Genomic DNA, 11321 nt, shown 5'->3' on the forward strand with positions numbered 1-11321 from the left:
TCGCTTGCGTTTGATATATGCAGACTGCCATGCCGTCAAAAAAGGCCAAACAGGATCCTAAGAAGAAACCTGTAAGGAAATGGGAACAGTTTGCGGGCAAGGATACTACTATGCCTGATGTGCCGGCGTGGGATATGACCTGTGTGCTCAACATTTTTGGTTCAGCAAGTACAAAGGCCCACAAACTCTCTGTGTATGATCACTTCAACCTTGTTCAGCAACAGTGGTACAACTTTCAAAAGATCGAGCGTGCAGACAAGACCACACCTAACGGTGTCGACATCACCCGATTCATCATGGTTTGCCTTGGAGACCCTAACCAGGGCTTTTGATGGCGTGAAAAGGTCTCAAACATCAAAGACAAACCCACCATTTCTGCCAACACCGTCTGTCGAGAAATTGGCCACATCAAGATGATAGCAAGGGATAATGGGAAGGGGGACCTTTCCTCAATCCCGTCAAAGAGGCCAACATCAAAACCTACATCCAAAGAGCCATCAAGAATGACTGGGCCACCATCGGTCATTGGCACCCACGCGTGGTCATCAACATTTGAGCTTTGACCCACATTGTGACAAACTTTCTCCGAGAGCTTTCTCAAATTGGGTGTTCCAACTGGGATGTTCCAGTATCTCGTATCCTCACTGTTGTCTTGGCAGTCGCCACCGGTTGTTGCACCGGTGCGCTTGGGATCACGGATGAGGCCCCCTCCACTGCGTCTTTCCGCTACGAGGATTTTGAAATTGTGGTGCAAGCGCCCAATAACCCTGACACCAAAACGACATTGGAGGACATCCAAGCCTGTCGTATTCACATCCAATACGACAAGGGTCACAAAGTCACCCCGTACGACCAGAACCAGCACAGTGTCATGCCTAATCTGAAAAATCCGGCTATATGCCCAATCTCCTGGATGTGAATCCATTCAATGCGGCATGCCACCGTTCTTGGGGGGAGAAGCTCTCCAAAGTCCTTTGCTATGCTGTGCAACAACCCAATCAAAAGGTCCAATGGGCCTATCCCAAATATCCTGCCATCTGCGAATTGTCGCATTTTCCTTACGGCCTGAAGATCGGCACCCCTGCGAGCTCTTGACAACCCTTGGAATCGTTGAGGACAATGGCCAAAATGGCCGGGTTTGCACATTGAATTATGTTTCATTCGATCAGACACGGGGTGGCGCAAGATGTATTCGAATTGGCTGGTTGTGGTGATTATAGCAATAACCGTGACTGGGTGGCACAAAAGCTTGCTCATTCAGCTCACGCTGTCAAAAATGGAACGGCCGATTGCTATACAGGTTGCAGTAAGACTGACGACCTTGCCGCCAGACAACTCTTTGCCAATCTTGAACCGTTCAATCTGGATCTTTTCAGTAAAGGAGGTCTGGGCCCTGGAGCCTATACAGACAATCCGTATGGAAGTGATGTAAAAAAAATTGTTGCAGCCTCTGAATCAATCTCGTCCGCTTCAATTTCCAAGGCACCTCAAAAAGGTCAAAAGGGCAGTAAGAAAAGGGCCTTGGTTGAAGAAGACAAAGGTGAGCCAAGTTTTCCAAGTTTGTCACCTCACCAATCTGACACAAGATTGTCCAGAAGACCCAGATTCTGTAGGGAAGTTGGGTGATGCGTTTTGAGATCCAGCCAGATTGGATAGATTGGTGGATGTATATCAGGAAGGCCGTGATAATGATAAGGTGCCATACCGTGCATGTCTTCTTTCTCATGATCCATTCTCATGACATTTTCATCTGTCATCTGACATGTCTTTTCCTATCAAAGCCACTGGCGAGGAGGGTGAAGAGGAGATGGATGTGAGCCACAAGGATAGCACTGGCAAAAATTTCTGGATGACACCTGCAATGATTGACGAACTGAACACTGAGGAGGAAAGTCTCAACTCCAACCCAGACGCCACCACTGCGGCACATTATATCTGACATTACTACCTCCACTGCCATTCAACACAAGCATCGTCACATGATGGCATTCAACCGGAAATGCAAAGCAGCTCGTGAAAACGGAAGCAGTCCGCCTCTGTGGGTAGAACCGCCCCCATCAGAGAAAACTTTAGAATGGCTGCCTCGTGGAGGATCCCAAAATCTGCCATCACCTCATCATTTCAAACGTAAGGTCACACCAGGCTGTTTGTATTGGACCGAGAGGGGTGAGAGCCTAACCTCCCACGCAGCAATATGCACCAAAGAATTAGTGGCGGAAAAGTTAAAACCTGGACCATTTGAATGCGACTACAAGGACTGCAAAAAAAACGTTTATGAAAGCGAGGGCCCTGAGGATTCACCATTGGGATTCGCATGAATTTGAACCAAAGAGATGCCCGTTCCCCGACTGCGTCAACATGTATGTGTGGACATACAGAACTAGCCTTGCCAAGCATCTCAGATACTGTCATCGATTGCAAGACTTTTGCAATTGTCGACATTGCCATGAGCCTATACCTGGCCCGGTTGCCAATGATGTAACCTTCACGGCTCATTCAGTGGCTAACCAGCTTGGAGGAAAAAAGAATTCCGAGTTTTGGCCGGCTCCAAGAGAAGCAACAAAGGAAATGAGGGAACAGTACTTGGCAAGCGAAGCTCGAATGATGCAGGGTTTGCCATTCAACACGTAAGATGACGTCGTACATTCTTCTTTACCAAATTTTTGTTCATTTTACCAAAAATGCTTCTTTACCACATCTACATTTCAATAGTTCCATTTTTTAGTTCTTCAAATATACATTAGTTGATCGCATTCTAAGGTATCAATTTTTGAAGCCTGCCCTCCCACCCTGTTGTCGCTGTTGTTTGTTTATTTTTGGTCTTCTTCATTTGCCTCTGAGAAAGTTTGCTATCACATAAAAAAATGTTTATTTGCGGAAAGATTTTACTTTTCATTTGTTATGTTATTTTATTCTTCTTTGTGTATTTCAATTGTTCTTTCCTTCATATTCATTAGTGTACAAATGGTATTCTCCGTTTAGTGTTACATTTTTGATGTTATTGTAGTATATGTACCACTTGCTGCCCTGTAGGGTGTTGTGGTTGTTGTTGTTGTTGTGGTGGTGGTGGTGGACATGTTTAATTCACAAGTTTTAGCCCAGTTAGGTGCAAGGTTGACCGGTTTAGCTGCATTCTACCTGCCTGCTGCCATGAACTTGGTTTCGAAAACTCTATCGATTTGATTCAATTCATTTTTTGTTCTTTTACTCTCTAGCTTATTTTATTCACTAAATTATTATATGCGTTCACTTAAAGTAGAAAATGACAAACACATCATTGTGATGTTTTAAAAATGAAACATCAATCAATATTGAATCAAGGTGAACGGCTGGGCCAACCGGCCAGGTTGATGGGAACCGAACTGGAGCGGTTGTCCAAAGAAAGATCTCCTATAGCTGCCATCGAGAAACCAAATTCAGAAGTCGTGGAGATGCTGAAGTGATCTGATTCCTGCAAGATGGAAGTTGTACTAGGGAAGCCTCAGTTGCTGATCTGCAGGTGGATCGAGGCTAGTTTCCCACACTATGTGTGAGTATCTCCAAATTTCCCATGCTTGTCTGTCTTCCAGTCGGAACCTCATACCGCTCCCAAACTCCACTCTGAATTATATTTCAAAACTCACATGCCTTTGCCATGAAGGAATATGTAGATCTTGGAATTCATCCTAATTCATCAATAATCCAGCTGTGGCAAGATATTATGAAAAAAGTTGTTTGGTTCCAACAATAGTCACCAAAGGAGATATCAGATGGCAACAATGACGTTGGAGAGAGAGTTTAGGATCTTTGTAACCATTTGTTGTGTTTTGTCTATTGGTTTGTATACAAACAGGGAAGAAGTTTGTGATGAGGATCATGGGTTCATTGAAACATTAGCAGAGCTTCCAAATCAATTTTCACTGGCCGATCCTTGGAAACAACCAAAGACTAATCAAGAAAGACTCCCTGAAGACGATTCAATCCCCGACATCAATAGTAGATCAAGGATACTATTGTTCGATATGTTTTTCTTAGTCCTTTCTCCCAGCCGGACCTAGTAACTGCTTTTTGTCCAATCGTACCTTCAGTGATTGCATCAGCTACAAGTAGTTCCCAATCTTCAGTTTTCTTCAGTTTTTATAGATTTGTCTCTAAGAATTTTGATTTCCCACCCTCCCTCACCCAAAAAAAACCTACAATCTTAGGAGGCATTCAAAAAATTCTATTCTTTTCCCTATTTTTTTTCCTTTTTTCGCTTATTCATTTCAACATTAATGGTCAAGAACAAGATGCAAGAACTCAAACAAGTACTTTCTAATATTCTCCATTCAAATCTATTTTATCTCTTCTCACTATTTTTTTTTCAATTTTTTTATAACACTAGAGAACCCGTGGGTATTCCCGCCACAGTTACCAATTTCAAAACTCTAGGAGCAGCATACCAACCACCACTGTACATCTAATGCTCCTATATGTACTGAAAAGGTCCACAAAGATAGTCTACTGATACAAATGTATCAATCCTATGCAGGCCTACAAAAACACTTAGTCTACGCTACTGGTCCATTTGTCCCTACAAGTCCATTTCAGTATCCATTTCTATACACAAGCCTTCTTGTATCTCATACCGCAACATTATAACAGACTGTATCATTTGTTTTCCAAATTGGTTATGACAGAAAGTTAATGACGTAATGGTTTAGCTGTTGAAGATTTCGCCAGCTTTCCGGCTATCATGATTACAAGTGTACATTCATGAAATCGCAAATGAAGAACTCATTGGAAATCAGCCAAACTTGGTAACAATCTTGAGTTCAAAATAGAATGGCAGCGTACCAAGGCAGGCCACTGCTTGCAAAAGATACTAAAAGATACTGAAGCCTTTGATGGATTCTGTCAGCCCTTGAGCTTTCATGGAGCAAAAGCCAAAAGAAGTTCAAATAAAAAACATATATAAAAATTACAAAAATACAAATGTCACCTTGTGTCAAGTTTCAAAGACAAAAACAATAAAACTTAGATATTTAGCTACCTTTGAACATAGAAAAATAGTGACACATCATTAGTAACTACCACTGATAGTTAGTTTGTAATACAGGATTCCCAAAAGGGAATCACTCAAATGACCTCAAGGTTGGTGTTTGATTAACGGAGTGGAATAAGTCAGGATGGACTTACAAGACAAACGACAACTGGAAGTCGCCGAATGATTTGTTATAATATGTTGAGAGCGGATTGGGGAAACTTCAAGGTACGGCATGTAGACTTGTACCCCAATGAGCTGGGTTTGAAGCTGTGGTTGAAGTCTCAATAATGTAGGATAGTTCCAAGAATACTCGCGGTCCAACTTTCCTCTTCCCAGTAGTTGTACGCTCAGTCTCAATAACCACAACTCCATATTCACACACTCATTTCAAGCTCTGTTACAACAAATCCATTCTACAGCGTGTGCAGACTTTCCATCATTGGCGCTTGTCATTTTTTTTCTTCCCAGCCACCCACCCACCCATCAGAGAAGAAAAAAAAAGAACCGGCAGGTTTCCTATCAATAATTTACTTATTTACATTTATTTAGACTGTTTTTTTTTAAGTTTTGTTTATATTTCTCTATGTTTCAGTTTAATATTTAGGAGGGATGGAGTAAATGTGTTTTCTCTTTTTAGTTATACGTTTTAAGCCAATTATTTTTTTACAGTAGACAGTTGTAAGGCCTCAGGCCTCCCCAACAGGGGTCTTTCTCTTGCTCAAGTTTCAAGTTAGCAGCAATACAGAAGACTTTGTTTGTGCGTGCCAATGGCACCACTCCGCGTACTTCCAATAGTCCCGAGCGTCCAGTGAGAGAGTCGAATCCATCTGTACTCATTTCAAAGCATTGAAAAATGATGTACATAGAGGAATATGAGCGGGAGCCAAGAGGATTGAATGGTGCCAAGCGGTACTTTATGCGAGTTGCTTCTACGTTTTTATATTTTAGATTTGCAAGGTCTGAGCAGTATCTGACGTGGAGTGCAGATGCACACAATATCTCGCAAGACATTCTTGATACTATTTGCACAGAGGAAACAAAGAAGGGTTGTTGATGTGTACGAAATAATTTGGTCATGTTTGAATGATAGGACTTGGAAAAATACAATAGAAGCCACACGGGATTGGGTCGAAGAACGAGAACAAAATGACAATATGAATTGCAAAAGAAAAATAGAGGAAAGTCAACATGTGTGAATGAATGGAGTGAGGTCCCATGTTGCCTTTTTATAGCATGAAAATTAGGCTTTACAAATCTGCTTGCATGATCTTGTTCCACGGTTCTGCTCTGGAGTTGCTGAATGTGAAACACAAGCATGAGCAAATCAACACCTCAAAGGGAAAACAAATCTAGCTGCTGACTTTACTATGGTTGAGCTTGATCAGTATTGGCCAAGCTGCTACCTTCTCTGATCTTGCTTCTTTGTTGTTCACCACAATTCTTGGAAGCTGACGGAGGCTTGGCGCCTACGTCACCAAAGTAACCACCATCACTGGGTCCCGCCAAGCCTGGCCCTGATTAGACATTATACTTTTTCTCTTGTTCATGCAAGAGCATGTCCGCAGTGCAATCCGCCAACTTAGCCGTGGTCTTCTTGGCTGTTGTACGTGTCAAAGCGCGTCTGATGAACTGAGAAGAACTGCTTGCTGGAATCGGGGTGTCAGAGAGATGTCATTGGTGCGCTTTCTGTGCATGAGATGTACGTGATTGATGGCTAGTGTCCTTGCTGTTGACCCATTTGGGGGTGCTGGCCACGGCCTTTGAGGCATTCATTTTGCTGATATCATCAAGTGAGGGACCTTTGGCATTCATTTTGTCCGTTTTGTTTGAACTCCTTTCTTTTCTCAAGTGTTCAAGACCCACCCTCAAGTCCTTGCGGGGCCGGTGAGCTTCCCCATCATTTTCTCCAGACTTACTCACACCCATTTCGGAAGTTTTTCTGGAGCAATCGGTTGGTTCGGTAGCACTAAGAACAACTCAACCATCAGGACCAACGCTCTGATCAGGGTCAGGCATGCCTACAGAAGAGCAAGGAGGCCCTGGTTTGGAGGGAGCAGATGGGGCTGACAAGTGGCCGTTTTCTTTGGGAAACTCGTGTGCACTTGTGAAAGCACCCGACGTTAAGGGGCTAGGCAATCGGTTCCTACTCTGGTCGTCAGATGTGTCACGCAAAGCCGCCTTTTTGAGCTTGGTGTTGTTCTTGGGCACAGGCTTCTCAGACATTGCAAGATTGGAAAGAGGCTTTGTGTGATCATCTGGGTTGATGTGGTCCGATTCGTCCGTGATGGTCACCTCTTGCAATGAATGAGACTCAAATTTATTGTGGGCGGCATTGATATTGCAAGACCAATGATATTCTTGCAAAACAGACTTTCTTTCCTCTTTAGCAGCTGATGTTTGGGACCATCTCTGGATGGTCTCAATTGTGTAACCAGAATTGTAAGTTGGCTGAAGCAAATCACCATCTTTAGGGTAGCTTGTATGAATCAACTTGACCTCCAACTTTGACCAACTCCGGAAACAATCCTCGAGGTAAAGATGATTAACGGTGGGAATGCCCAATTCAGATGCCCACTCTACCTTTTTTCCACTTTTGCTGTGTTGTGCAGGATTAGGGTAATGCAAAATATACATGTCAGTCAAAGTAGTCAAAGTTGAACTTGATGTCGAAGAAGAAACAAGACCCACTTTGCAGCCAAGAGAAGGGATGTGCTACAATCCAACGGCCCGCTGTACTTGAGTCCCATTTTTTCAATCAGTCGGATTAGCCAAGCTCGAGAAAAGCCAGTGTAGTTGGTGATTGAGACCACATTTTTACTAGGATCCCATCCGGAAATCATCCCAGGCGGTATCGGGTAGTCAAAGAGTCTGGCCAAAGGGGATTGGATTCGACAATGGAGAGGGTTCGTAATGTTGAGGAGAGCAGTGATCCATTGGAATGTTCCAATAGACTTCTCCGACTCCCAGGCCAGCCAAAACTCCCATCCTGAGCAAGAATCACATATCACGAAATCAGCGGCTGAAAGGGCGGTTCCTGGAACTGTATCTGATGCATCACGATCCCCTTCCCAGCTTGGATCCGGCGCTTGTGTGTCATAGACATCTGCACCCATTTGCTTTATATGTCCAACAAACGTCTTGCGGCTGGGTGAGCTCATTTCCAGAGAGGCAACCAGATAGATCCGTTTGCCATTGAGCTTGGGATGAACACACTCTATAGCATTGGCGAATGGAGAAGCCTTTGAGTCGACCGATGCCTCCATTGGCTTGGCAAAGAGGCGAGGCTTTTTTGCACCTGGCAGCGGGAAATAGACGTCGTCCACCAAGTCGTCACCGTCAGAGGAGTCATGTGGTGAAGGAGGAGGGGGAATTGACTTCTTCTTAGCTGATCTCGGAGCTGGGGAGGGCGAAAAGTAATGTCCCTTCCCTGTAGATCTAGAAGCCGCTGGTTGTTCGTCAACAGGAGGCCTCCTAGGAGAACCCACTTGTTCCCGGATGGGACGAGCTTCAAAGTTGATTTCTTCTTGACGAAAAATCGGAGGTCGTTCCTCAGAACCACCCCGAGAGCACCGACTTCTGGAGGGACTTGTCCAAAACATCCTACGAGGAGGGCTCCTGTTTTGAGGCACATTGAGCTCTTGGACCAATTCTGTCGGCCAACGGAATAGGTGACCTTGGCCTTCTCAAAACCAATCGAGACCTGGCAGGATTTCCAGTGCTAAAGGCCTCAGTGAGTCTGCTCCCGGAGGCAGTAGGTTGTGGGGGAAGAGAAGGTGTTCTGATATGTAGATCTGATGGCATCTGATAAAAACGGATCCCTTCAGTTGGGACCCTATAAGAGGAGTCCAGGACAACTGGTAAGCAAGAGAGTGCTTTGCCGGGAGGAGGTGGGGCACCGCCAATGTGGTAAGCAAGGCGTCCCGCCGCTTCATCAATGCCAATTGCAATACGAGCGATGTTGGAGAAGTGAAAAATGAAGTTGGGGTCTGAAGGTGAGAAGACACCAGCGATGACATTACGGAATTGGCGCATGGTAACCCAATGACACCCACCAATCCCTGACGTCACCACAGTGCACCGCACTTTTGCGCATTACTGTGATGCGCTGACACTACAAAAACTATCTGATTTTCCGCGGGGATTTTTGATTTCCCATAAGCGGAAAATCACGTGACATATGTACACCGTGTACAGAGGTTACGCGGTTTGATGTACTGTACACCGCTGTACACACATCCACCCATACATCGCCACTCTGACGATGCGCGACTGCAGCGTCTGTACACCGACCAAAAACGGACGACGCCGTCGTCAAACGTTCCCAATCAAGTCAAAACGATCTCTTCGTCTGAAACCACCACGAACCTTGGTCTCTTCGCCGGCAACCATCACGAACGTGGTCTCTTTGCCGGCAACCATCACGAACGTGGTCTCTTTGCCGGCAACCATCACGAACGTGGTCTCTTTGCCGGCAACCATCACGAACGCTGCCTCTGCATCGGCAATCGTACGAACACGATCCCTTCACCTGAAACAATTGCCAACCACTGTTTCTATCACCCCCCTCGACGGTGTCGTACGGTGTACCTCTCTCAAGCAGCCTTCCAGCACTCACCGCCTGTGCACAAACACAGCACCCGCAGCTCTCTTTTACACAAAATATGTGAATAATATCTAATAAGGCAGGCGCAATTTGCTTGGCAGATGTTGGAGCGGATTGGTTTGGAATCACAGCATTCGAGGTCTTGGATGCACTGGAATTGAGAGAATTATTAGAACAGGTATGAAAACAATCTGTGAAGGGAAAACAATGCCTTACCAGCTCTTTCCAGTTTCACCTTCAGCAATTTTCCTATCAGAGAGTTTTTAATAGCTTGTGCAACTTTTGAGACCGCGTGTCCGTCGACTGAGATGTGTGAAGTGCTGTAACACCGACCCAAAACGGACTGATTCGCCTTCGACGTTTCCACAACTCAAAATGGACGGCTGAAACCATCAAAAACGGCCGAATGGATTGGGTCCCCGTTGTCCTCACACTTCTCTCAATCTGTCGTCAGCCCAAGCTGGTCCATCTCGTTCTCTTGGTAAACTGTGGCAAGGTCAGTCAGCCTTTGACCTCAAGTATGCATCACGAGTTACCTGCTGACTATATAAATATGTACATTGATCAGCACATTACAATTGTCGATCCGCATCTCGAACATCCTCCAAATTAGTATATCTACAGGGAAGCTGTTGAGCACGCTACATTCTTGTGAAGCTGCCAGATGATTAGATCACAAAGGATGGTGTTGGACCGGATTGTCAAGTTGGACTGACTACTTCAAGCCCAAGACATGCAAGTGTTCAAATTCAATAAGTACACTAAGATGAAGTTGGTTGGTGCATGAGAAAGAAAAACATGTGCAAGCTGCAGGAAATACTCAGCCTCAGGTGCTGGTTTTGATTGCTGACAGGTGTGGTTTAAGCTATGTATCTAGAAGCATATGGCTATCCACACACGGAAGCGTCAAGGAAATTAGCAAACAAATATTCAGTCAGTCATCATAGTAGACACTCAAGATGGTCAAAAGAAGCTGTTCTTAACTTCTAGCTTGACTTACTTGATTGTGGGTTGAATGCCTTGTATTTTCATGGCATTGTAGTGTTGTAAACATTGTTGGGCAAGTATCATGTATCACTGTTCGATTCTTAACATTTGACAAGGGACAGTTTGTATTCAATGATCGCTTTTGAAAACTGGTGGCTTGCATCAGACAAACCATAAGAAATAAGAGTAATAAGGAAAAGGTTGCAAAGTAAGGCAAGAGAGGATGAGATTAAACTTGAAGTACAAAATAAGATCACTCCAAACGTTCATCAAGTAAACTAAGATTGAAATGACCAGTCTCAGTAGAACGTGAACAGTCACTGAAACATTGGCATCAACGGGGATGTTGTGTTTGCCAACAAGTACAGTTGCTCGGCATTGTCAATATCTAGAACCATGTTGGTGATCATGCCAGCCGTCTCTGGTTGCTTTTTGGCGATCTGTGGGTAAGGGGCCCCACCAAGCATTTCTGTGGATTGTGAACACAAGAAAGTTATACTTGTGCATTTCCAACGTGAACGCAAGGGTTTGATGCAGACGTTCGTGATGTTGGATCAGAGAGGGAGGAGGATCACGATAGACTTGACGGAAACGGCCGTTTGCAATGGTTTCAGCCAAGAATGCTGTTTTGAGTCGTCGAAATTACTGTTGGCTCCGTCCGTTTTTGGTCGGTGTACAGACGCCACCGTTGTGAGTCGTCAGGGGTTGTCTTGCGGAAGATTTACA

The 11321-nt window shown here is 44.6% G+C and overlaps 3 protein-coding genes across 3 annotated transcripts; 1 reads left to right on the top strand and 2 right to left on the bottom strand.

The window, feature by feature from the left end:
- Positions 1 to 29: 29 nt before the first annotated feature.
- On the top strand, positions 30 to 2318 carry MELLADRAFT_102359 (uncharacterized protein; the record flags this gene model as incomplete). The annotated part of the gene is made up of 6 exons (XM_007404986.1): positions 30 to 299; positions 345 to 521; positions 593 to 846; positions 1170 to 1540; positions 1782 to 1813; positions 1971 to 2318. 6 exons carry the CDS (start codon positions 30 to 32, stop codon positions 2316 to 2318), a joined length of 1452 nt encoding a protein of 483 aa, XP_007405048.1.
- A 4358-nt stretch (positions 2319 to 6676) lies between these two features.
- MELLADRAFT_90918 (uncharacterized protein) lies at positions 6677 to 9037 on the bottom strand (the record flags this gene model as incomplete). Its single annotated transcript, XM_007405267.1, has 4 exons — positions 6677 to 6920; positions 7074 to 7601; positions 7694 to 8590; positions 8667 to 9037. The coding sequence occupies 4 exons, from the start codon at positions 9035 to 9037 to the stop codon at positions 6677 to 6679; spliced, it is 2040 nt and encodes a 679-aa protein (XP_007405329.1).
- A 1875-nt stretch (positions 9038 to 10912) lies between these two features.
- MELLADRAFT_90919 (uncharacterized protein) lies at positions 10913 to 11062 on the bottom strand (the record flags this gene model as incomplete). Its single annotated transcript, XM_007405266.1, has 1 exon — positions 10913 to 11062. One exon carries the CDS (start codon positions 11060 to 11062, stop codon positions 10913 to 10915), a length of 150 nt encoding a protein of 49 aa, XP_007405328.1.
- Positions 11063 to 11321: the final 259 nt, after the last annotated feature.

This window comes from Melampsora larici-populina (assembly GCF_000204055.1).
Source record: "Melampsora larici-populina 98AG31 unplaced genomic scaffold MELLAscaffold_3, whole genome shotgun sequence".
In the NCBI taxonomy this organism is placed as follows: Eukaryota; Fungi; Basidiomycota; class Pucciniomycetes; order Pucciniales; family Melampsoraceae; genus Melampsora; species Melampsora laricis-populina.